Source organism: Tachysurus vachellii, chromosome 13 (assembly GCF_030014155.1).
Source record: "Tachysurus vachellii isolate PV-2020 chromosome 13, HZAU_Pvac_v1, whole genome shotgun sequence".
Taxonomy (NCBI): domain Eukaryota; kingdom Metazoa; phylum Chordata; class Actinopteri; order Siluriformes; family Bagridae; genus Tachysurus; species Tachysurus vachellii.
In genome coordinates this window covers 2,600,001-2,627,141 of record NC_083472.1, presented here as the reverse complement: position 1 = coordinate 2,627,141, position 27,141 = coordinate 2,600,001, and the positions used below count along the sequence as shown (strand labels likewise).

Genomic DNA, 27,141 nt, shown 5'->3' with positions numbered 1-27,141 from the left:
TTTCAGGGATCAGCTACCCAGCCTGCGGATGCGGAAGCAGCTGCTCTGTTTTCTGCTAAACAGCCTGTGGTGTAGACGCAGAAATCATGTGAGCAGGCAAATACTACTTCACTGCCCTACGAGGAACTACCTGAATGAACACATTTACCCCATCAGCATACAAGCGGCGTTTAAAGTTCTCTTATTGATCCGTTTTAAAGTTAGCGCGTAACCAGATGTGCTGAGCGCGCCTTCTTCATCCAGCTGTTTGACGCAGTAACCAAACCAAAACACTTCTGAGCATCAGATCTCATTGTAGTAATGTTTCCTGGAAATCGGCTTTAAAGATTTGATCTACTTCAGCTGACCACCTTTAGAAGAAGTCTGTTCTATCTTGCAGAACATTTAATATTGTCATTACTGCTATATGAAGAGGCTGAAACAGACATCTTTCTGCACTCTACACTGCGGTTTATTCCCACTGACGCTTTCGGTTTAAGGGTTTCCTTCTTGGATAACTGTTGGAAAATGAATACGGAGAAAGATTTTTCCCCTTTGACCCCGAACATTGTGAGAGCTCTGAACGACAAGCTGTATGAGAAAAGGAAAGTGGCCGCACTGGAGATTGAAAAGTGAGTGTAAATAGAATGAATTGTGAAAAATCTTCTGTTTCAGATCACGTGACCTGCCTTGTGATCAGATTCAGAATCAGAAAGGTCTTTATTTGCCAAGTATGTTTTCACATACGAGGAGTTTGTTCTAGTACAGAAGCTCCACAGTGTAAACAGAATGGCATTGTGAAACAGACGTGAACACATATATTATAAAGTCAGTTGTATGTGCAGTGGAAAAATGTGCAAATCGACATATAAATGTGCAAATCGACGTATAAATGTGCAAATCGACGTATAAATGTGCAAATCGACGTATAAATGTGCAAATCGACGTATAACTGTGCAAATCGACGTATAAATGTGCAAATCGACGTATAACTGTGCAAATCGACGTATAAATGTGCAAATCGACGTATAAATGTGCAAATCGACGTATAAATGTGCAAATCGAAATATAAATGTGCAAATCGACGTATAAATGTGCAAATCGACGTATAAATGTGCAAATCGAAATATAAATGTGCAAATCGAAATATAAATGTGCAAATCGACGTATAAATGTGCAAATCGAAATATAAATGTGCAAATCGACGTATAAATGTGCAAATCAAAATATAAATGTGCAAATCGACGTATAAATAAGTATGTGTAAATAATGTAAGAATAGAGTTTGTTCTGTGTATGTCAAGTGTTCATCAGATGGATTGCCTGATGGAAGAAACTGTTCCTATGTCTGGTCGTTCTGGTGCTCAGGGCTCTGTAGCGTCGAGCAGATGGCAAGAGTTCGAAGAGTGAGTGTGCTGGATGTGAGGGGGGGGGATCATGACATACAGATGATCCAATCCTACTCCAAGAATTTGAGTATCGTGCCTGATATCTCTCTCAAGTTCATATTATAAAATAATCAGCAGTGGCATAAGGTTCCTCACACCATTGTTCAAGTTGTTGTGTTTATTTTTTAACTGTTATTCAATTCAATACAATTCTTTCGCTTTTTACAATTGACATTGTCTCAAAGCAGCTTTACAGAACATAAACACAGAACAAAAGGTGAATATAAAGATTAATAGAGTACAAAATTCAAGATTAATATTAGATATATTTTGTTCACAATGTGTATGTATTTATCCCCAATGAGCAAGTCTGAGGTGACTCAGGTGACTGTAGGGAGGAAAAACTCCCTTAGATGGTGAAGGAAGGAACGTTGAGAGGAACCAGACTCAAAGTGGAACCTCATCCTCATATGGGTGACACTGGAGGGTGTGATTATAAATATACAGTCTGATAAACGTTGTATTGATGTAAAAGATCACATGGAGTTCACATCTCCTCTATAGTACAGCAGGGTCTGACTGGAGCTGGTAGATCTCTAGATGCCTCAGGATTCTCAGAGTCTGCTTATCTCAGTGGAGGTCCAAAATCTTCATGGCACGGAAGACGATCGGAGCTGGTACAGTTTACGGATGCCTCGGGATGGTAGAAAGAGAGAAGCGGTGGAGAGGGATTAACGTAGCTGCTGTTCATAATATTTGCAAGTCTGATGTAATAGTGTACAATATTATGGGATGTATTATGTGTACGCCTGACTAAAGAGATGAGTTTTTAATCTACATTTAAACTAGGAGAGTGTGTCTGAGCCCCGAACACTATCAGGAAGACTGTTCCGAAGTTTGGGAGCTAAATAAGAAAACGCTCTACCACCTTTAGTAGACTTAGATATTCTGGGAACTACCAGAACTATTTATATAACAGTCCCAGATAGTTCCAGATCCTGAAGCTATAAGCCTTTCCTGTGTTGGAAAACTTTACAAACACCTTTACAAGGTGCTGAAACCGGAGACTCATTCCTTGTATTTTGGGTGGTTTTCACACCGGACATCAGCACGGTCCTAATTATAAACATTCTGTTTTCCTATTTAAGCTTAGACAAAAATTTATCAAGAGTAACTCCTCCTAGAGCTTTCGAGCCACATGCACCAAATTCGGATATGTTATAGACCCTGGTCTGAAGTTTGTTGCTATTACTTTTCTAAGCGATCCATGTACCGGTACTTCCGGTACCGGGTCTCAAAATGACCTTTTTTCCCATAGACTCCCATTATAAACTTTGGAGGTTTATAACTCGGCAAGCTTTCAAACTATCTACACCAAACTCCTTTAGGGTGATACTCTGAACAAAGGTTTAAATTGGTGTACCGACTGGCCTTTCGATTGTGCATATTACGCATATTGCGCATTCTGTGCGACTGTCACTAGGGGGCGAAATCCGACAGTTGTTTCCGTTTGTCGTGTGCAGTGTGAAGGCCGCTTAAGTGTCTTGCTCTTGGCCCCAACGTTGTTCCTCTGATTAACAACTCAGAGCCTTAACCACTTGAGCCACCACCGCCCCACTATATTATTCGCCGTAAGGCTTCTGTGTCTCACAGTGTTCCCCTGTCACTCATACTACACGTTTAATGATGTCATGATGTCATCAACTAAAACACACCCACGCCGGTTACTTTACTCCCTGAGCATGTGCAGACCCGAGAACAAGTTGATCCACAAGACAGCTTTTACATAGATTCGGAGATTCATTATGTGATGACTGAGCAAAATATGAACGTCACTTAAAAATAAATAAATAAATAAATAAATATGCAACGTCAAAAGGAGTAAAACTTTTAGTCATTGTAATGCTGTTTGTCCTGCCTGATGTCTCTGTGTGTTTTATTTCTTGCTACAGGCTCGTGAGGGAGTTTGTGGCTCAAAACAACTCGACTCAGATCAGACACGTCATTCAGATCCTGGCTTCTGAGTTTGCGCTCTCGCAGCACCCACACAGCCGGAAAGGAGGTCTGATTGGCCTGGCTGCCTGCTCCATCGCTCTCGGCAAAGTACAACCCTGTCTCCTCACCCTGTCTTCTCACCCTGTCTCCACATCTGTCTCCACACACTGTCCTCACATTTGTGTCTGTCTCCATACCCTGTCCTCACATCTGTCTCTGTCTCTATACACTGTCTCCATACCCTGTCCTTACATCTGTCTCCGTCTTCACACCCTGTCTTCACACCCTGTCTCCGTCTCCACACCGAGTCTCCACACCGAGTCTCCACACCGAGTCTCCACACCGAGTCTCCACACCGAGTCTCCACACCGAGTCTCCACACCGAGTCTCTCCACATCTAGTCTCTCCACATCTAGTCTCTCCACATCTAGTCTCTCCACATCTAGTCTCTCCACATCTAGTCTCCACACACTGTCTTCACATCTTAGTCTCCACACCTTGTCCTCACATCTGTCTCTGTCTCCACACCCAGTCTCTCCACATCTAGTCCCTCCACATCTAGTCCCTCCACACCCAGTCTCCACACCCAGTCTCCACACCCTGTCCTCACATCTGTCTCCGTCTCCACACCCAGTCTCCACACCCAGTCTCCACACCCTGTCCTCACATCTGTCTCTCCCTCCACACCCAGTCCCTCCACACCCAGTCCCTCCACACCCAGTCTCTCCACACCCTTTTCCACATCTAGTCTCCACACCCTGTCCTCACATCTGTCTCCGTCTCCACACCCTGTCCTCACATTTGTCTTTACACTTTGTCTCTACACCTCTCCTCAGCACTGTACAGAGAAAGTCACATTAACCTGCATGTTTTCACGAATGTTCATCATACAGTAGAGATTCAGAATTATTGGCACCTTTAAGGACCGTGATTGTACACCATATTGGCCTCATTTATCTACCTGGATTTATTCAGGGGAAATATTTTAAAAATCCTTAAAAATCCAGTTGATCGTGAAATTTCAGTACAAATATTAATAAATTAGATATTCAAGGTAATCCGAACCAGAAGAAAAACTTCAATATAAATAACAATGTACATTAATTTAGGACCAATTCTAGTTGGGGTGCTGCATTGTGCGAGCTGTATTATTGGAACATTTAGCACACACCATATTAAGAAGATTCTCTCTCACTGTTTAGTTGTCATTTTCAGTTTCTGTGAGCGTCGCTCAGGCGTCATCTCCTGAATATATGTGGAAAATCCTTTAGAAGATTCTTTATAAGCTTTGCATCATTAATTATTCCGAGCAGTGCCACTTCACGTGCTGGCGTCTAAAGTGTTTTATCGCTCATATGTTTCATCTGTGAGACTTTCAGGATTATCTGGATGACCGTGAATGTGTTGTGTTGTTTTGTATCTTTAGGATTCCGGCTTGTACCTGAAGGAGCTAATCGAGCCGGTGCTAACGTGCTTCAACGACTCGGACAGCCGCCTGCGATATTACGCCTGCGAAGCTCTCTACAACATCGTGAAGGTGGCCAGAGGCGCCGTGCTTCCTCACTTTAACGTGTTGTTTGATGGCCTCAGTAAGGTACTGACGACGAAGGAGAAAAAATACAGAGGATCTAATAAATGTTTCTGACTCTGCCCACTTTACATCCCCAAAGGTTTGCCCTGATATCACTGTAGAACTTTCTCACACTACTTACATGTTTCCCAGCTGGCAGCAGATCCAGACCCCAACGTGAAGAGTGGATCTGAGCTGCTTGATCGGCTTCTGAAGGTAAACCTGAAAGACTTTCTTTAAAAATGGCACAATTCATAAAGTCTTGGCTTCATTTCATGAGTTCTTTTTTGACTGTGTAGGACATTGTAACAGAAAGCAACAAGTTTGACCTGGTGGCATTTGTTCCTCTGTTACGTGAGAGGATTTACTCCAACAACCAGTATGCTCGGCAGTTCATCATCTCATGGGTAAGTAGAGCAGTTCAGCTCAGTCTCAGTGAAGGAGGCGTGGCCTATGTGTGTGTCAGTCTGTAGGGGGCGTGGCCTGTGTGTCAGTCTGTAGGAGGCGTGGTCTCAGTATGTGTCAGTCTCAGTAAAGGATGCGTGGCCTCTGTATGTGTCAGTCTGAAGGAGGCGTGGCCTCTGTGTGTGTGTCAGTCTGAAGGAGGCGTGGTCTCAGTATTTGTCAGTCTCAGTGAAGGAGGCGTGGCCCCTGTGTGTGTCAGTCTGAAGGAGGCGTGGTCTCAGTATTTGTCAGTCTCAGTGAAGGAGGCGTGGCCCCTGTGTGTGTAAGTCTGAAGGAGGCGTGGCCTCTGTAAGTGTCAGTCTCAGTGAAGGAGGCTTGGCCTATGTGTGTGTCAGTCTGAAGGAGGCGTGGTCTCTGTATGTGTCTTAGTGAAGGAGGCATGACCTCTGTGTGTGTCAGTCTGAAGAAGGCGTGGTCTCTGTGTGTTTCAGTGAAGGAGGCGTGACCTCTGTGTGTGTCAGTCTGAAGGAGGTGTGACCTCTGTGTGTGTCAGTCTGAAGGAGGCGTGGTCTCTGTATGTGTCTCAGTGAAGGAGGCGTGACCTCTGTATGTGTCTCAGTGAAGGAGGCGTGGTCTCTGTATGTGTCTCAGTAAAGGAGGCGTGAGTCCTTTGTGTGTGTTAGTCTGTGTGTGTTAGTCTGTGTGTGTTAGTCTGCAGGAGGTGTGGTCTTTTCATGTCACCCCGAGGGTAGATATAAACTTTATCTCTCACGTCCTGTAAATTACTTTAATATCTTTTTGATTTTAATGTTTTTACAGATCATGGTGCTGGAATCAGTTCCAGACATCAACCTGCTGGTTTACCTTCCTGAAATTCTAGACGGCCTCTTTCAGATCCTCGGAGACAGCAGCAAAGAGATCAAGCGCATGTAGGAACTAAGTTACTATAAATTTCATTTCAGAATTTGTTTCCTAGCTGTTTTTAATCTGCTCTCACTTCCTTTGTGTAGTATGACAGCAATGTTTTTGTCTTGAAGGTGTGAAGTGGTTTTGGGAGAATTTCTCAAAGAAATAAAGAAAACTCCTTCCAGTGTGAAGTTTGCTGATATGGCTAACATCCTGGTCATCCACTGTCAAGTTTCTGATGACTCCAAAATGAGTAGGTGGACAGAGTCTAGACTGTTAAAGCGAACCTCGTCTCAGAAACTGAAACTAGACCTAGTTTCTCAAAAGCTTCCCTTTTTCAGAGTTAAACAACAATCCCACAAAGACCTGTAAGAATTTGTATTTTAGTAATTGAATGTATTAATTCCAATTTAAATGGTGCGTCACATTGCACAACACCATCACTGGCTCCCTCAAAGCCTTTCGCCTGCTCTGTTGCCGAAATATACAATATTATAATACTGTGTGTGTGTATATATATATATATATATATATATATATATATATATATATATATATATATATATATATATATATATAATATAATAGAATATAATATAATTCTCAAACATGCTGCAGCTTCTTCATAAGGAACATAACTAGTTGTGGACTAGTCTGTTAGCAATAACTAACCCATTACTGTAACAGTTCTGGTGTAACTCTAATTTCTAATCTCACTCTGTCCCTCAGCTAACGATCTTATCCAGCTGACTGCTATGACCTGGATGAGGGAGTTTATTCAGCTGGCAGGACGAGTGGTCCTGCCTTATTCCTCAGGCATTCTAACAGCAGTGCTGCCCTGTTTATCTTACGATGACCGCAAGAAGAGTATCCTTCCTGCCTACTGATTCCTGTATTCATCAGGAAATTATCTAAACATTTTCACAGGTCAACCGTAAAGTTTTTAGACAGAATTCACCGATAGTGTTTTTCTTCAATGCTTTATTTAGTTCCAATAACGCAGCTCAGCCACCGCAGCGTGTCAGCTACGTTGGACGCCCACTAACGGGGGGCGCCGTTACTTTTTTCCCATTTGAATGGCTGGACATGGATTTCTTACATATAGCTTTTGAATTTGAAATGAATAAGTATTATCTTTATCAGTATGACCTTTATAGTAACCAATTATACGATTTTAACACAACAGGTCAACATTTACACGATCAAGTCTATTCTCAATAATATGTAAATGTGTAAAAATGATCATTTTTCTTTCTTCTGTATGATGAATGTTTGTTCATTGTTCAACCAGTTGTTGGTGTCGTGTCCTTAACCCATCCTGAACAGACACTAAAGAGGTAGCGAGCGCCTGCAACAACAGCCTGATGAAGCTTGTGACCCCTGAGGATGATGAAGATGATGAATTACAGACCATGAGCTCTCCTGTGAGCACAGACACAGGCAGTAAAACTGAGGTGGATCTTAACGGTGAGTTACTGACACGTTCACGTGGGTGTGTGCAAGCAGCCTTTAGATAGTATTCAATAAATTCATAAACTCACTTTGTCAGCTACATCCCATGATTGCTTATGTGACTAGGAACAGACTTGACAAAAGTTATCTTAAGGTCTGAAGTTGCAAAAGTATCGTTTACTGATTACATGGATCTTGATTTATTTGTTTTCACTTTTGTGGTAGCATTGAAATATTATGTTTAATTCGATTAGTTTACTCCGATACTACTACACTACAATCCACATGTTTATTGTCCCAGCTAGTGAAAAAAAAATCATTCCCCCTGAAAGGCCAAGTAGCACTTGCTCAATTTGACCCCCTGAGACATTGTTTACTCATAGATTTTTTTTTGTTATTAAAAAAAGTTAAAAAAATTAGGGTTGTGCATTGGCCGGGAATCGAACCCGGGCCTCCCGCGTGGCAGGCGAGAATTCTACCACTGAACCACCAATGCTTTCCTGTGGACTGAAGTCGCCCTCTGGCTTATGAAAATGGCATTGCAACGTGGCACCATACTATCATACTGTATGGTCGCTCTCTTGAATTGTATTGTTTATTATCTGTAAATATCACTACTGCTATGTGTCTAATCACAACATTCATTGGATATCTTTGATAATTGTAGATTTATATAAAAAAGCCAATAAAATATTGTATTAGCGCTTAACTCTTGGGCGCCGTGAAGTAGGTGCAGTGACGTATCGCAGTGACGTAGGCAGCCTACAGGATTCAAACGGAAGTAAAAGTTAAAAAAAATAAATGAAGAATTTATAATAATATAATAATATATATGTGTAATATAGTTGTCTATAGTTTAAAGGATAGTTTACTTCACTTTGGTTCATTTATAGTGAGATACGTTTTACGTTGCAATGAGCACTTTTATAAGCCAGAGGGCGACTTCAGCTCACAGGAAAGCATTGGTGGTTCAGTGGTAGAATTCTCGCCTGCCACGCGGGAGGCCCGGGTTCGATTCCCGGCCAATGCACAACCCTAATTTTTATAACTTTTCTGAATAAAACAAAAATGAAGAAATGCACAACCCTAATTTCTATAACTTTTCTGAATAAAAAAAAAATTAAGACGCATCGTTTACATTTAATCTTTAACAAATTATATTTCTTTGAGGTTCAAATGGAGCAAGTGCTATATCCTTTCTTGGGAAATGCTTGTTTTGTGACAACTGGCACGATAAGCATGTAGCTTGAAGGGGAGCAAACACGCTTTATTATATTTATATATTTAGCATATTTATATGCTACCACAAGAGTGTGAACAAATTAATAATTCATCATGATCCATCCTATTTTATATTTTTGCACAATGAATAATTATGACACATTGTTAACAAAGGTGTTCCTTTGGATCCAGTGCTACTGTAGTGGTACCGAAGCATTCGGGCCTCACGACCAGACTGTGTACTCCTTAATAACTGAACTGTACTGAGCACAACACACACACACACACACACATCCCAACTGTATGGTCCTCACAGACCTACACCAAATACACACACTTCCAATATACATCCATCAACCTGTTCACATGCTGTTTTTGCACACTTTTTGCTCTTTGCACATGCGGTCTCCCATTTCAGTCGTTTGCTGTTTTGCACAATACTTTACATTATCTCAGGGACCTGCTGCTATGACACTGTGTTCATTCTAGTATTACTGCACGCAATATTGTAGAACATACAGTATTTACACTGGTAGGCTCTGTTTCTGTTTATTGTCTTTTGTATATTGTCTTTTTTGTATTGTCTTGTATTTTTTGTTTGCACTGTCTTTTGTCCTGCACTGTCTTGTCTGTCTTGTGCTGCACTGTCTGTCTGTCTTGCGCTGCACTGTCTTTTTGTCTTGTCCTGCACTGTCTTTCTGTCCTGCACTGTCTTTTTGGCTTTTGTCCTGCACTGTCTTTTTTGTCTTGTCCTGCACTGTCTTTCTGTCTTTCTGTCCTGCACTGTCGTTTTGGCTTTTGTCCTGCACTGTCTTTTTGGCTTTTGTCCTGCACTGTCTTTCTGTCTTTTTGTCCTGCACTGTCTTTTTTGTCTTGTCTTGCACTGTCTTTCTGTCTTTTTGTCCTGCACTGTCTTTCTATATTTTGTCCTGCACTGTCTTGTCTGTCTTGTCCTGCACAGTTTACACCAGGTCACACAAATGCACTTTATGTATCTAGGACTAATTTACTAAATCCTTATAGCTCTGTCTTTGTGTTATGTAGCACCCTGATCCTGGAGAAACGTTGTCTCATTTCACTGTGTACTGTAACAGCTATATATGGTTGAAATAACAATAAAAGCTTCTTGACTCTTGACTTGACTCAAAAAGCCTGGCCTCACCTGTGATATTAATGAATCAAATTCTGCACCATGATAAGAAAGTGAAGGGAAGCAGCGGCTGACATTGGAGCGGAAATTGGAGCATGGATCGAGTCTGATCTTTGTTCATGACAAAAAAAATCTCATGTATATCCTATGATACAAACACAATCCCTTTTGGTTTTTGTTGCTAAATTGTAGTGTAAACTAAGAGTACTGTATGTGTATGTGCATATTTTTACAATTCAGCATGGGTCAAATTTGTGTAGAAGCATAAAAAATATATAAACAAATGTTGCAGTGACAAAAAAAAAATCCCTCTGTTTGAAGTCAGATTTGCCAAATTGGCACTAAATAGGTCTAAAGTTTAAGAATACCATTAAACGTTATCTTGCGCTTTAAAACTCTCTCTCTCTCTGTTTCTTTTTAGATTCATTAAACGCCTCTCAGGAGTCCGTGGGATTAAGCAACATCTCCTTCTTCACACCAACAGGGTATGATGATATTTTGTGACTTGATATTACTATTTATTCATTCATTCATTCATTCATTCATCTTCTACCGCTTATCCGAACTACCTCGGGTCACGGGGAGCCTGTGCCTATCTCAGGCGTCATCGGGCATCGAGGCAGGATACACCCTGGACGGAGTGCCAACCCATCGCAGGGCACATACACACACACACACACTCTCATTCACTCACGCAATCACACACTACGGACAATTTTCCAGAGATGCCAATCAACCTACCATGCATGTCTTTGGACCGGGGGAGGAAACCGGAGTACCCGGAGGAAACCCCCGAGGCACGGGGAGAACATGCAAACTCCACACACACAAGGTGGAGGTGGGAATCAAACCCCCAACTCTGGAGGTGTGAGGCGAACGTGCTAACCACTAAACCACCGTGCCCCCCTGATATTACTATTAAGAATAAAATAAAATACGCCGTGGCGACCCCAAACATGGAGCAGCCAAAAGAAGAGAAAAAAGTAGACAATTAATCAACACCATCTGACCAATCAGAACCGAGAACTCAATAGTACTGTGGTATAAAATGTAGTTAAGAAAATATTTAGATACTGTGGATACTGTAGATACTTCATACCTCCAGCGCGTCAGTGTGAGCATGTCCTCTTCTGTACCTGTAGAAATGACAGGCCACACGTGACGCTGGATCTCGACAGCATTGTGCAGGTCTTGGACAGACATTTACATGACTCTTCCACTGGTATGATGACACGCATTGCTGTGCTAAAGTGGCTCTACCATCTCTACATCAAAACACCTCGCAAAGTAAGGACCAACTCAGGGCATGTTGATCTCTTAGAATTCGCAGGATTATAAAATACCTAAGACCTACAAATATCTGAGATGTGTGTGAAATGTTCTGCATATGCAAAGCATGTGTAATTGTACTGTGTACAGATGTTTCGTCATACAGACAGTCTGCTCCCCATGCTGTTGAAGACTCTTTCTGATGAATCTGATGAGGTGAGTGCTCTGATTTTCCACTGGACAGAGTAGCAGAACATGGGATACTCAAGGGTTCTTTGGATAGTTGAGTATTCATAGCTTTGTGAAATGGCTCAACATGGATCTGCTCCTCATAAGGAAAACATTTATATGGTTCACTAAAGGAAACATTTATTTTTAAAAAGTCTATGACATTTAGCTATTTTTTTAAAAAAAAGGTTCAAGGGTTTTCGGTCAAAATGGTCTGCATAAAAATCTTTAAGATTTCCCTCACAGGGCTCCAGATTTGTACAGTGTACAGAACGACAAGCTTCCTCAGAGGATAATTGTTCTCCAACGACTCCTCAAGATTTCTTTAAATGGCTAAAGCAAAACCTTACTGTTTGTAGATTCGAGGTCCAAACCCATTGGTGCTAGATGGTACCATGAAGAGTTTACAGCATGATAGTGTTGGTGTTTAGAGTCTCCTGTGAACCTTTGGAAATGTGCTGAGTAATGTAACAGGCTTTTTACACCTGCTCACTTCATGCGTTTTCTGTGATCCGATAGCTATCCGATGGTAAAAAGACCAGGTCTAAATGCCCTCCGAAACGTTTTGGAGACGGATATAAATCCGATGGTTCAGACCCCTTCAGGAGGTGGTCTGGGACGCGTTTCAGATGAAACTGGACAGGTGTAAATGAATGTGGTTGTTCAAGCCACATACGTCAGCGCTATACTCCTCCCAAACGGAAGTACGTCACTCGCAGGTGACTCACAAGTCGTGCATCGCGCCAGAAACAAATAACACGGACGACACGCAGGCACTTATTGCTCTTTGGAGCGATGAAAGCGTCCAACAAAAGCTTTGTAAAACATAGAAACAAAAGTATATCGTCGCTGTCAGGCGGAATCCTCGTATCTCCAAAACCGTTATTTTTCAGGAAATTAAAAAAACGCCGTACCTTATCTGCAGTGCACAGGGTTTAGTCCACGTTGCAGTGGATTGTCTTGCGCTAAATTCCTGTCCTCAGACGAGCACCAGAACTAGCGGGGGTCAAGATTTGTTTTCTTTGAGCCCAGTGTTTTGAAGACATTTACCTCAGAAGACGTGTTGATTCGTTGCGACTCTTCTTGAGGAGAAATATGCCGTGAATCTCTCCCGCGGAGTGAGGAAGAGGTGGACAGTTGAAGTGTCCAATGGAGTTATGAGATTTGCGCTCAAGCTATTTTCAAGACTTTAGATTGGTTAATAACTTGTAAAAATAACAGACCCACGTGGGGACTGACCAATAGCATCGATATGTGAATAAATATGAAATTGACCAAATTTGGACATACGAGGTTTCCGCCCGACAGCAACGATATTTAAGTACATACACCAAAGCGTGTTCCATTTCAATTACCCCGGAAATGAGGTAAAATATATTAGCATTTTGGGCGGGAGCAGAAAGATCAGATCGATATCCGATTCGCCGAGACGTATTTATGTGGCCTAATGTAAATGGAACAGTTTTAACAAATCAGATGGCTATCGGATCAGAGAAAACACATGAAGTGACCAGGTGTAAAAAGGCCCTAAAGGTTATTTCCGGTACTGTTGTTGGATGAAACGATTACAAACGTCTCAATGGTTGCATCACACTTCATTTCAATATAATTTCGTTTCATTTCTGTATTGTTTTTGACAGTGAACATTGTTCACTTTAAATTGAATGAGTAAGCCAGAGGCGATGATGATGTTAAGAAAAACTCCTTGAGATTATATAAGGAAGAAACCTTGAGAGAAACCAGACTCAGAAGGGAACCTTATATTGGTGCCAAAAAGTGCACAGAGGTAATACATAAACTCTAATTTGTTAAAGTTTTAAGCTGTTCACTGAAGGAGATTTGAGTACAAAACTGTTTGGAGTCCAAAGCCATCTTCATGGTTTCATGGTACCGTCCACAGCAGTCCCATGTATCTCCAGGCTGTCCATGTGGTGACATCATTAGGATCAGTGAGCTCCTCCAGTGATGAAACTCCAAACAGAAGTAGGGCATCAGGATGGATCAGACAGGTCAGGTCCAGAAAACAGAAGAGCTCAGAATAGGGTTGGGTATCAAAAGAAATTTTCCGGTTCCGATTCCGGTTCCAGTTCCGCCTTACGATTCCCGGTTCTGATTCCGATTCCATAATAAAAGAAACGTGAAAAATAATGCACAATACTTAAACAATTCCATTTGTGTTTATTAATCACTCTTTAAATATTTTAAACAGAGCATTTCAATTCGTATCAATTTAAATTGAAATAAATCCAACATCAAATTTAACATCCAGAATTACAACTTAGCAAAACAGTTAGCAATTTTTCTGAAGAAAAATGAACACGTCTGCTTTCTCTGGGAGAAGACGAGACCTTTCCTGGCTTATTGTATCTCCAGCTGTGGAGAAAACCCTCTCAGACGGGGGGAGATTTGCTTCATTGTTGTAGCTTTGGAAATGAATCCAAACTTTAGATTTTTTTTAGACGTGTTTAACACAAAGCGTACCTCAGCACAGCAGCGCGAGTGACTGATTTCTGTGGTAAGCTGCGTTAATTTGGTTGCGTGACTGTTAACAGTGTAAACAATGAATATTCATGAGGTAAGACGTGGCTATTTAAAGTGACCGCTCCCAGCGCTTTGCCCTTCATCGCATCGGAACCGCATTTGGAACCGAAACTTAAAAATTCCGTGCGGTTCCGGTTCCTGTTAAAAAACAGAACCGGTTCTGAATAAGAATCGGTTCTCGATTCCCAATCTCAGGAGGAGCATGTGCTCCATGTTACTACAGTATAAAAGTAGAGCGAGATTTCAAGAGGTTTTTGATTGGTGACAAATTTTCCTATAGATTTGGGATGCGAGAAGAAAGCAAGAACAATCTGTAATGAGCACACAGAAAGTCTGCGTTCACTGATTTGTTGCTTTGTCACATTGTCCGGTGGAAAAGTACTTCTGCTTTCATCCGTGCTTATTGGAATCTGTGTAATGGTGTGTGAAGCAAATGAATTGGCACTTGAACAGGTAGTTTGGTGTTCCAAAGCCTGGTCTAAACTGCAGTTTCAATGCAAATCGTTTTCCAAAAGGTCATCCTGAAAGACCTGGAGGTTCTGGCAGAGATCGCATCCTCCCGTGCTGGACAGACAGATTTATCAGAGTCGTGTGATGGAGCAAATAAAACCCAACTTCACATTCCAGAGGGAGGAAAACAAGCACAGAAACAGCTGGGGGCAGGTGAGTAATCCACTCGTTTTATTCTGCTCACTGAACTCCAACGTCTGTGCCATTATTGATCGTTTGTATGCATTTTTAAGACCTCAAGGTAAGAACGGTGTAATCTAATGATCACTGCCACAGTGTGACTGCTGGTGCCTACAACATCTTATCTGTATTGAGGACATGAGATGTGTTGTCTTTTATCTTAAGGCTCTAAAGTGTTGGACTCTTCACCCTCAACCCCCAGCATGAACTCCTACTTCTACAAGTTCATGATCAACCTTTTAAAGCGCTTCAGTCTGGAAAGGAAGCTTCTGGAAACAAGAGGAGCCTTCATCATTAGGTGAGACCTAAAAACACAGCATGAAGGAGGCGTGGCCTTGGTGTCTGTCAGTCCCAGTGCAGGACGTTTGGACTGTGTATCTGTCATCTCCAGTTGAGGTATTGTGTCAGTATCAGTGAAGGGCGCTTGGTCTATGTACACATCATTCCTAGTGAAGGAGGTGTGGCTTTTGTACCTGTCAGTCTTAGTGAAGAGGGCGTGGCCTATGTATACATCAGTCCTATTGAAAGAGGTGTGGCCTTTGTGTCTGTCAGTAGCAGTGAAGGGGGCATGGCCAATGTATACATCGGTTCTACTGAAGGAGGTGTGGCCTTTGTATCTGTCAGTAGCAGTGAAGGGGGCATGGCCAATGTATACATCGGTTCTACTGAAGGAGGTGTGGCCTTTGTGTCTGTCAGTAGCAGTGAAGGGGCATGGCCAATGTATACATCGGTTCTACTGAAGGAGGTGTGGCCTTTGTATCTGTCAGTAGCAGTGAAGGGGGCATGGCCAATGTATACATCCGTTCTACTGAAGGAGGTGTGGCCAATGTATACATCAGTTCTAGTGAAGGAGGTGTGGCCTTTGTATCTGTCAGTAGCAGTGAAGGGGCGTGGCCAATGGGTACATCAGTTCTAGTGAAGGAGGCGTGTCCTTTGTATCTGTCAGTAGCAATGAAGGAGGCATGGCCTTTGTATACATCAGTTTTAGTGAATGAGGTGTGGCCTTTGTAACTCAGTTTCAGTGAAGGGGTGTGGTCTATGTATACATCAGTCCTAGAGAAGGAGGTGTGGCTTTTGTACCTGTCAGTCTTAGTGAAGAGGGCGTGGCCTATGCATACATCAGTCCTATTGAAAGAGGTGTGGCCTTTGTGTCTGTCAGTAGCAATGAAGGTTGCATGGCCAATGTATACATCGGTTCTACTGAAGGAGGTGTGGCCAATGTATACATCAGTTCTAGTGAAGGAGGCGTGTCCTTTGTATCTGTCAGTAGCAATGAAGGAGGCATGGCCTTTGTATACATCAGTTTTAGTGAACGAGGTGTGGCCTTTGTATCTCAGTTTCAGTGAAGGGGTGTGGTCTATGTATACATCAGTCCTAGAGAAGGAGGTGTGGCTTTTGTACCTATCAGTATCAGTGAAGGGGGCGTGGCCAATGTGTACATTTACATTTACAGCATTTGGCAGACGCTCTTATCCAAAGTGACGTACAAAAGTGCTTAAGTCTCCATCATTGGATTCATTAACTCTGGTTACTAGGTTACATACTTAAGATAACATGAGTCTAAAACATTGTTCAAAGTTTTTTTTAATATACGTACATACAACAAAGAGGGAAAAAAGTGCTAGTTGAAGTGTTTCATGAATAAGAAGGTCTTCATTGAAAATAGCCAGTGACTCAGAAGTCTGGACCAATAGGGGAGGTTTATTCTACCACCTTGGTGCCAGAACAGAAAAGAGTCTCGTTGTGTACTTACCTCTTACCCTGAGAGATGGTGGGACCAGTCGAGCAGTGCTGTAGACCTGAGGGTGCAAGGTACAGTGTGAGGAGTGTAGCTTTGCGTTAAGAGGGAGCTGGTCCATTTTTGGCTTTGTAGGCAAGCATCAGTGTTTTGAAACCGATGCATGCAGCTACAGGAAGCCAGTGGAGGGATCTATGTACACATCAGTCCTTGTGAAGGAGGTGTGGCTTTTGTATGTGTCAGTAGCAGTGTTGGGGGAATGGCCAATGTATACATCAGTTCTAGTGAAGGAGGTGTGGCCTATGTATACATCAGTTCTAGTGAGGAAGGTGTGGTCTTTGTATTTGTCAGTAGCAATGAAGGAGGCATGGCCTATGTATACTAATGAAGTGAAGGAGGCGTGGCCTTTGTATCTGTCAGTAGCAGTGAAGGAGGCATGGCCTATGTGTCTGTCAGTAGCAGTGAAGGAGGCGTGGCCTATGTGTCTGTCAGTAGCAGTGAAGAGGGCATGGCCTATGTATACTAATGAAGTGAAGGAGGCGTGGCCTTTGTATCTGTCAGTAGCAGTCAGAGAGGCGTGGCCTATGTGTCTGTCAGTAGCAGTGAAGGGGGCATGGCCTATGTATACTAATGAAGTGAAGGAGGCGTGGCCTTTGTATCTGTCAGTAGCAGTCAGAGAGGCGTGGCCTATGTGTCTGTCAGTAGCAGTGAAGGGGGCATGGCCTATGTATACTAATGAAGTGAAGGAGGCGTGGCCTTTGTATCTGTCAGTAGCAGTGAAGGAGGTGTGGACTTTGTATACATCAGTTTCAGTGAAGGAGGCGTGGCCTATGTATACTAATGAAGTGAAGGAGGCGTGGCCTTTGTATCTGTCAGTAGCAGTGAAGGAGGCGTGGCCTATGTGTCTGTCAGTAGCAGTGAAGGGGGCATGGCCTATGTATACTAATGAAGTGAAGGAGGCGTGGCCTTTGTATCTGTCAGTAGCAGTGAAGGAGGCGTGGACTTTGTATACATCAGTTTCAGTGAAGGAGGCGTGGCCTATGTATCTGTTGATCCCAATATAGGAGGCCAAGAGGTTCCTTATCATAATTCTTGGACATGACCAAACTATTTCAGTGGCATTAAAAATGACATCATGAGACGCATGCTGAATAAGATCTTATTTACTCTGCAGACAGCTGTGTCTCCTCCTGCACGCAGAGAACATCTTCCACTCCATGGCTGACATCCTGCTAAAGGAGGACGACTTGAAGTTTGCTTCCACTATGGTACAGACTCTCAACACTATTCTGCTCACCTCAGCAGAACTCTTCCAGCTCCGGAACCAGCTCAAAGACCTGCGCACGCCTGTGAGGAACAACACACACACACACACACACACACACACACACACACACACACACACAGAAATAAATTGGGAGCGAACACTACAACATGGCAGACTCCCAGACATAGTGCACTTTATAGTGACTAGAGACTAATTTAAAAAACATTTCAGCTTCATTAAAGTAACGTAATGTAATGTATACTCTGTTCTGCAGGAGAGCTGTGCTTTATTCTGCTGTCTCTACCGTTCCTGGTGCCACAATCCAGTAGCCACGGTCTCGCTATGCTTCCTGACACAGAACTACCACCATGCATACGACCTCATCCAAAAGTTGTATCCTTCAGTTATCAAACATATAAAACGTTAAAGACTGAAGAACGTTCGTCTCAGAATGCTACAGCTTTAATATAATGTCTTCTTAGAGGAAATTTTTTTCATCTCTGCCACGAGATGGCATGTGTTACAGGGCTTTGATAGGGTTAATCCTGTTCTTAGGAAACACACAAAACTCTTACCACAAAAAAAGGTAAGAAAATCATTATAAAGCACAGCCTCGAGTGGTTTTTACAGCTTTTTATAAAGAAAGAGCAAGAACAATAGAAATCATGTTTTGAGTGAAAAAAAATAATGAAATTCTTTATTATTAATATTCACGATATATAGCTCTTTTAGTCTGGTAACAACGAGGGCTGGTTGCTAAGCAACATAATAGAAGATGAAGCTATTCTATTGTATATGTTAAGTGTAAAGTTTAATTGTTTTAAATCATGGTTTTAATTACTGTGATGTAAGGCTCAGCCAATCAGATTTCAGAATTACCTTTTTTTTAGGTTTTTTTTTTAATAACTTCTCTAAACCTTAAGAATAATAAATGCGAAAATTCCAGCATGAATATGATTATTCATCATCACTAATTCATTATCGTTCGTTTTTCCCTCCCGGTCGTGAGCCGCACATTACACGACTGTTTTTGTTCCCACACGGCACAATAACATCACAACACGTCGTGTTATATATTATTTATTAATAGACACCTCAAAATGAAATGGATTAAATCATAAAACAATTGTGTCTTTAAAGGCATCCTTCTGAAAAAAGAAATAGAATTTAGAACTTTTCTCCGTTTATCTGCATTCACACTGATACACAATTCCACTTGGTTATATACAGTCGTAGAAAGAACATTAATTATTTATAATCTCACTCTCTGGAGTCACCCAGATGAGGATGAGGTTCCCTTTCGAGTCGGGTTCAACCCAAGGTTTCTTCTTCATAGAGTCTCAGGGACTTTTTATTTATTTATTTATTTATTTTTATCATCTTTGCCTCAGGCCTGATCACTCACTCACTCACTCACTCACTCACTCACTCACTCACTCTCTCACTCTCTCACTCATTTTCTACCGCTTATCCGAACTACCTCGGGTCACGGGGAGCCTGTGCCTATCTCAGGCGTCATCGGGCATCAAGGCAGGATACACCCCGGACGGAGTGCCAACCCATCACAGGGCACACACACACTCTCATTCACTCACGCAATCACACACTACGGAAACCGGAGTACCCAGAGGAAACCCCCGAGGCACGGGGAGAACATGCAAACTCCACACACACAAGACGGAGGCGGGAATCGAACCCACAACCCTGGAGGTGTGAGGCGAACGTGCTAACCACTAAGCCACCGTGCCCCCCAGGCCTGATCAATAGGCATAAATTTTTTATTTTTTTTTTATTTATGTAAAGCTGCTTTGAGACAATATTATACAAAATCCGGTTCTGTTAAAGCCTTTACTCGTTACTGTCTTGTCTTCATGGAGCACGTTATTCACTCCTTGACTTCAGCCTAATCAGCGGTGACCTGGAGGTGACTGTGGATTTCCTGATCGAAGTAGACAAACTGGTGCAGCTCATCGAAAGCCCCATTTTTACATGTAAGCTCACCTTTGTTCGTTTTACACCACCGTAGGCGCACGTGCAAAATATCGAGTAACAACGGCGCGCTCCAGTCGGGTCGGAAAGGTCGTATTTACGAGCTGAATGCACGTGAACGTGTATGTAGGAGCTTCGATGACCTGACTCCTTCAACACACATTACATGTAGCCCAATCCAACAATATAGCAGTTTGAGGTTCAGTGGAAGAAGAGGTGTGACGATATATAAGCACTTAAGCAGCCGTGAAATGAGACGGAACGCATGCAGGATGACTAAAGATTTTATTAGTCACATACCTACTGTACTGTAGTTAAATACTGTCTACACCTTGACGTGAAATGAAAGCCTGGCCTACTCCTTCTTTAGACTGTGCATATGAGTAAATAATTTAAAACTAAGAGTGAATAAAGAATAATGAGAAATACAAACATACGTGTGCCACATTTACAGCGCATTGACAGCTGTTTAATTTGACTTCCTCATCTGCTCGTTTACTTTTGCATGCTTTGTTGTAGATTTATGCTTTAAAAACTGTTGCTTCTACTGAGACGAATGTATCTCGTGATTAAAAGTTTGACAGTGTTGTTGTCTTTACTTCTCCCTGTGTAGACCTGCGCCTGCAGTTGCTGGACGTGGAGAACAACCCGTACCTGATTAAAGCTCTGTACGGCCTGCTGATGCTGCTGCCTCAGAGCCAGGCCTTCCACCTTCTGTCTCAACGCCTTCGCTGTGTCCCAAATCCAGAGCTCATGAGGACTGTGTGAGTCCTGCAATCGTCACGTCACAGCACAAACCTTGAACAAAATACTCCTCCTAGTAGGAGTTCTCATGAAGTTTCTAAAATATCACGGTTGCAATATATTATGATATCAATCAACTGTTAAAAAATGCACAATCCAGTGGCGAAGTGAAAGAGTGTCTTATTTAACATAAAACAAAACTGATCAAAGTTTTCAAAGCTTTCATTTTAGCAATTTGATTTATTGTGATAACGATAATAAGAATTTGTAGATAGATCTGACTAGATATTGTTATAAAGATATAAAGATTTCATGTAAGTTAAAAATCATCATTTAATAAAGTGAAAGTGACGTGACATACGGCTAAGTACGGTGACCCATACTCAGAATTCGTTCACTGCATTTAACCCATCCAAAGTGCGCACACACACAGCAGTGAACACACACACACCGTGAACACACACCTGGAGCAGTGGGCAGCCATTTATGCTGCGGCGCCCGGGGAGCAGTTGGGGGGTTCGGTGCCTTGCTCGAGGGCACCTCAGTCGTGGGCCCGAGACTTGAACCCACAACCTTAGGGTTAGGAGTCAAACTCTCTAACCATTAGGCCACGACTTCCCCGTATATAAATTAACGTATATGCCGATCCAGCCGGAGATGCCGTTTGGTCTAATTAATTAAATATAACTTCTGCATTACAGGGACGAGTCAAAGCCAGCCAGCTCCAAACGCCTCGCCCAGCCGCAGGTCGACTACAAAGAGCTGCTTCAGCACTTCGAGCACGTGCAGAGTAAACATCGCGAGGTGCGGCACCAGAGATCAGGCCACGCCGAGCACCCGGATCGGAAGCTGGTGCTCTGAGCAGTTACCGTTTCACACCGGAGAAGACATGGCACAACACATGGACCACTAAGAGAGTCTGCTTAGTCCTGCTCTAGGAATAAAGGACTTCAGTTTATCTGCTTTTAAATGTTTAAAGTGCTTTATTATTGAGTGACTGAGAATCGGAACGGATATAAGAGACTCAGGAAACTGCAGTCATGTTTGTTTTGACCTTTTAAGCCAGTGGTTATATCATCTATAGCGTTCTACAGTGATTTTAGCATAGTAGCGTTTAACAACATCGCTATCCAGTATAGACAGAATATTACGTGCATTCCCCACCCAAGGGTCTTATCAGGCATCAATATTACAGTAGAAATAAACCCCTTATCGTTTTAATGAAGCTGTGTGTGTGTTACAGTAACTTGCATTCCGTGTACACAACAGAGCACGTGTCTTGCGTAGTGCCACATGTGCGTTTCACGTTCATGGGACACTGAACTCAAGAGCAAATAAATACCACAGGTTTCGATGTTCAGTCCAGTTCAGTTTCTGTGCTTTGCTTTTATTCTTCTGTGTAATACTCATTTTATGACACAATCAGTGATCTGATGATCTGATTCATGCATGCTGTGATGTCTCATTTCAGTTAGAACACAACTCGGAACCTTGGCCTTATGTGGGTGAATTTTAGTAATTTATCACGTTCTGAAAAGATGTATGCAATAAAGTGGACCATGTATAATCAGGTCGGATAATTTCTTTACAGTGTATTATATATGATTATCTCACAGCTCTTCTAATCTTCTACTTAAGAACTTGTTTGGCAGGTTCTCCACATAATCTAATAATAAATTAAATAAATAGATTTCACTATAGAGGCATGTGGGTAAGCAGTCTCCAGTTTTAGAGCCTCGGAACCAGATTTAAGCAATTAACTTCAACAGAAAGAAAAAAACAGAAAGGTGACAACAAGAACCAAGGACCAGGATTTAAGAGCAGTCACTCCAGGACCAGGGTTTAGGATGGGGTACTCCAGGACCAGGGTTTAGGATGGGGTACTCCAGGACCAGGGTTTAAGGGGAGTTACTCCAGGACCAGGGTTTAAGAGGAGTTACTCCAGGACCAGGGTTTAAGAGAAGTTACTCCAGGACCAGGGTTTAAGAGGAGTTACTCCAGGACCAGGGTTTAGGATGGGGTACTCCAGGACCAGGGTTAGGATGGGGTACTCCAGGACCAGGGTTTAAGGGGAGTTACTCCAGGACCAGGGTTTAAGAGGAGTTACTCCAGGACCAGGGTTTAAGAGAAGTTACTCCAGGACCAGGGTTTAAGAGGAGTTACTCCAGGACCAGGGTTTAAGAGGGGGTACTCCAGGACCAGGGTTTAATAGGGGTACTCCAGGACCAGGGTTTAAGAGGGGGTACTCCAGGACCAGGGTTTAAGGGGAGTTACTCCAGGACCAGGGTTTAAGAGGAGTTACTCCAGGACCAGGGTTTAAGAGGAGTTACTCCAGGACCAGGGTTTAAGAGAAGTTACTCCAGGACCAGGGTTTAAGAGGAGTTACTCCAGGACCAGGGTTTAGGATGGGGTACTCCAGGACCAGGGTTAGGATGGGGTACTCCAGGACCAGGGTTTAAGGGGAGTTACTCCAGGACCAGGGTTTAAGAGGAGTTACTCCAGGACCAGGGTTTAAGAGAAGTTACTCCAGGACCAGGGTTTAAGAGGAGTTACTCCAGGACCAGGGTTTAAGAGGGGGTACTCCAGGACCAGGGTTTAATAGGGGTACTCCAGGACCAGGGTTTAAGAGGGGGTACTCCAGGACCAGGTTTAATAGGGGTACTCCAGGACCAGGGTTTAAGAGGAAGTACTGCAGGACCAGGGTTTAGGAGAAGGTACAGGGGGTACAGTACTAGAGGACCATGGTTTAAGAGGGGGTACCCAAGGACCAGGGTTTAAGAGGACTTACTCTGGGACCAGGCATAAGGAGGGGTACATAATCCAGGACCAGAGGTTAAAAGTAGTGTTGTACTGCAGTTAGGTGTACCACAGGACCAGGGTTTAAGGATGGGTACTCCAGGACCAGGTTTTAGTGGTACACCAGGGTTAAGGAAAGGATTCAGTACTCCAGGAACAGGGTTTGTGATAGGGTAGAGCACTCCAGAATCATGGTTTAGGAGGTGGAACTATTTTTCTACATATTTTAACATATTTTCTTAAACTAACATGGCTAACAGGAGCTAAGATTTCAGGATTGGTGCTAGGATATGCAGTAGCTTCTTAACAATACCCACCTAGCTACCATGAGGAAACAGCTAGCGAATTAAAGATAACCTGAAAGGATTTTGTTGTAATATATTTACAACATTAGCCAAAAGATAACGGGCTAATGTGACATCATGTTGACATCAAGATGTATAAGAGGACTGATAGCTTATATGCCTAATACATGTTAAACTGCTAAAACTAGCCAGCAAAGTAACATGAGTTAACCACAGAAATATTTACCACAGAAATATGAGTTAACCTCAGTAATATTTACTGAGCATTTCTGAGAGGATTTATAGAGAGAAATATTCAGTGCCAGTGGGCTAGTGGGTTTAGATATCCTTACAGAGATATCCTTATTGCTAAAGGTAGCCACCTAGCTACGTGCTAACTTCACCTTAGAAATCTTCGCCTTGTCCATTTGCGCCTTTGCAAACAAATGATCTCAGAGAGCTCCTAATTTACCTTAACATTTTCTAACTAGGAATCTTATCTTAAGAGTGATTCAGGACCAAACTCAGAGCAAGAAAAATACAACTTTTATCTTAGAGAGGAGGCGGGACTTAACCCGTTACTAGGTATGACTCATTCTTTTAAAGAATGTGATTTGTTTTCAATAAATAAATATGAGCGCTTTTAAAACCTTCACTTAATCTTAAGATATTTGAGACTACATCATGTAGGGATTATGTTCGTAACCGATTATGTTAGAGATGTTCTAACATCTGTATGTTATAAATGTAATGTAAATGTAAACATCTCATATAAATGTATGTCATACTGTACCTGCGTTGTGTCTGAGATGTTATCTGATTTGTGTTATATGATTGGTCACAAAAATAATCCCTACACAATCTAATCTGTATCATTTTATTAAATCACTATCATTATTAAATATTGTATACAACACATTTCTTCTCCCTCTTCAACTCTTCATCATTATTAGGATCTTCTCTTTAATTTTAAGGGGTAACACCCACATTTCTAATAATTTTCTTCTAATAATTTTGTCAACTAAAAGAAACTCTTTACAGAACTCTTTAATTTTTAAAGAATTTTCATGAATATAAGCTCTGATGTGTTAGGTCTTTGCTTAAAGTGTGTGCCAAATTGCAGAGGGGCGGAAAATGTTTTTTGGGGGAAGCTAGACGAGTTTTTACTAAGCCCAACTAGGACATAGTGATGAAACATGCTTAATTTTATCTGCAAAAAAAAGAAAGAAAAAGAAAAGAAAAAAATAGTTCATACCGAAGAGGCGGCTTTCGATGTTAACCTAAAGGAAGAAGCTCAAAGGGATGTTAGTTAAAGGCCTCGTGGCTGAGAGACGACGTTTATTGAAGATGGAAGATTTGTAAGTGTAAATATTTTTTTTCACTACTGTGTTTCTGGCAGGAGTAGAAGTGAGATGTACCGTGGTAAAATATTTCAAATTCAAATTCAAATTTATTTGTATAGCACTTTTAACAATTGACATTGTCTCAAAGCAGCTATACAGAACATAAACATATAACAAAAGGTTAATATAAAGATTAATAAAAACAAAATTCAAGATTCTCTCACTCACTCACTCACTCATTTTCTACCATTTATCCGAACTACCTCGGGTCACGGGGAGCCTGTGCCTATCTCAGGCGTCATCGGGCATCAAGGCAGGATACACCCTGGACGGAGTGCCAACCCATCGCAGGGCACACACACACTCTCATTCACTCACACACTCACACACTACGGACAATTTTCCAGAGATGCCAATCAACCTACCATGCATGTCTTTGGACCGGGGGAGGAAACCGGAGTACCCGGAGGAAACCCCCGAGGCACGGGGAGAACATGCAAACTCCACACACACAAGGTGGAGGCGGGAATCGAACCCCCAACCCTGGAGGTATGAGGCGAACGTGCTAACCACTAAGCCCCCCATTAAGAAACCTAATAGATCCTAATGAACTATCAAATTACAGACATATTTCAAACCTTTCCTATATGTCTAAAATTCTAGAAAAGGTTGTGTCTGTTCAACTGAGCTCCTTCTTACAGGAGAACAATATCTTTGTAGAGTTTCAGTCAGGTTTCAGGCCCCATCGTAGCACAAAATCTGCACTTGTTAAAGATACAAATGACTTGTCCAGAGCTTGGTCCAAAGCTAAGTATCAGGATCAGAATCTGACTACATGTCACTATTATTTCTACTTGACCTTAGTGCTGCATTCCAAACCAGATGAAATAGATAAATTGTCTAAATTAACTGAGTGCGTTAAAGAGATAAAAGATTGGATGACCTGTAATTTTCTGTTGTTAAACTCTGATAAGACAGAACTACTACTTATCGGACCAAAAACCAGTACACAGAAGCTCTCACACTTTAACTTCCATTTAGAGGGATGTACTGTAACTACTAGCTCAACCTTAAAGACCTGGTGGGGACTAATGAGGGGACTAATAACTGCCAACTTGAAGGATTTAGGGACGTGACATACGTGTACTGTGGAGCATTAGCTGAAGCTGTTGATGTTTCTTTCGAGCTGAAGAATCCGATTTGAACTCTGGGAAATTTAATTTCCTTCCTGCTTTTAGAACTGATAAAGAAAAACAGCTGATTTGGATCAATGTATAGTTCATTTCTCTGATTCTCTCTCTCTCTCTCTCTCTCTCTCTCTCTCTCTCTCTCTCTCTCTCGACTGGTTAAACTCTTATAATTTTGCCGATTCAACCAATTTTTCATACAACTAGAGAAGTAAATTACTTACATTACTACTGTGAAAATAACCACAAACAGAACGATTGTTTGAGATTTTCCTTTCTCATTAATAACTACAAAACAAAATCCAAGATTTAGGAACATTTTAAAGATCACTACACTTTCACCCTGCAGCACTGAGTCGTTTAGAAACGAGTCGGATCTGTGAGCCGACTCTTTTAGGTGAACTCGTACAGTACGTACAGTCTGAGCCGTATGTTTCTGAAGGTGGATGTAGGGAATGGTGTTACTGTGTAAAATGTTTTTACTGGTCAAAAGATTCTAAACTTTGGTTTGGATACAAACGGTTGAAAGACCTGAAAGAATCGGTGAGCCGAGCTGAATGAAACAATTCCCATCCCATGGAAACACTACTATGTCCTTCAGTGGTTCAAAGTAGCTAACCAGCTAGTTAACCGACAGTAAATATAATCTAGTAAAGTCATGTTTTATTCTTGATGCTGTTGTCTTTTTGTTTTTTTTTCTCTTTAGGTTAAAATTTAGGGGGTCACGGTGGCTTAGTGGTTAGCACGTTCGCCTCACACCTCCTGGGTTGGGGGTTCGATTCCCAACTCCGCCTTGCATGTTCTCCCCGTGCCTCGGGGGTTTCCTCCGGGTACTCCGGTTTCCTCCCCCGGTCCAAAGACATGCATGGTAGGTTGATTGGCATCTCTGGAAAATTGTCCATAGTGTGTGAGTGTGTGAGTGAATGAGAGTGTGTGTGTGTGCCCTGCGATGGATTGGCACTCCGTCCAGGGTGTATCCTGCCTTGATGCCCGATGATGC

General features: G+C 42.2%; 1 protein-coding gene and 2 non-coding genes across 3 annotated transcripts; 2 read left to right on the top strand and 1 right to left on the bottom strand.

The window, feature by feature from the left end:
- Positions 1 to 75: 75 nt before the first annotated feature.
- vac14 (vac14 homolog (S. cerevisiae)) lies at positions 76 to 22,101 on the top strand. Its single transcript, XM_060885485.1, has 19 exons — positions 76 to 611; positions 3,319 to 3,469; positions 4,788 to 4,955; positions 5,085 to 5,147; positions 5,231 to 5,338; positions 6,156 to 6,265; positions 6,374 to 6,495; positions 6,972 to 7,109; positions 7,569 to 7,709; positions 10,487 to 10,550; positions 11,208 to 11,352; positions 11,485 to 11,550; positions 14,619 to 14,766; positions 14,959 to 15,091; positions 17,706 to 17,880; positions 18,073 to 18,191; positions 19,710 to 19,789; positions 20,401 to 20,551; positions 21,233 to 22,101. Exons 1-19 carry the CDS (start codon positions 508 to 510, stop codon positions 21,390 to 21,392), a joined length of 2,346 nt encoding a protein of 781 aa, XP_060741468.1. The 5' UTR covers positions 76 to 507; the 3' UTR covers positions 21,393 to 22,101.
- trnag-gcc (transfer RNA glycine (anticodon GCC)) lies at positions 8,120 to 8,190 on the bottom strand. Its single transcript has one exon. It is a non-coding gene; the product is annotated as a tRNA-Gly (tRNA).
- trnag-gcc (transfer RNA glycine (anticodon GCC)) lies at positions 8,654 to 8,724 on the top strand. Its single transcript has one exon. It is a non-coding gene; the product is annotated as a tRNA-Gly (tRNA).
- Positions 22,102 to 27,141: the final 5,040 nt, after the last annotated feature.

Coding starts and splice junctions, on each gene's coding strand:
- vac14 (XM_060885485.1), top strand. CDS start 508: ATGAATACGGAGAAAGATTTTTCCCCTTTGACCCCGAACATTGTGAGA. Junction 3,470..4,787: donor GCTCCATCGCTCTCGGCAAA/GTACAACCCTGT, acceptor TTGTATCTTTAG/GATTCCGGCTTGTACCTGAA. Junction 7,110..7,568: donor TTACGATGACCGCAAGAAGA/GTATCCTTCCTG, acceptor CATCCTGAACAG/ACACTAAAGAGGTAGCGAGC.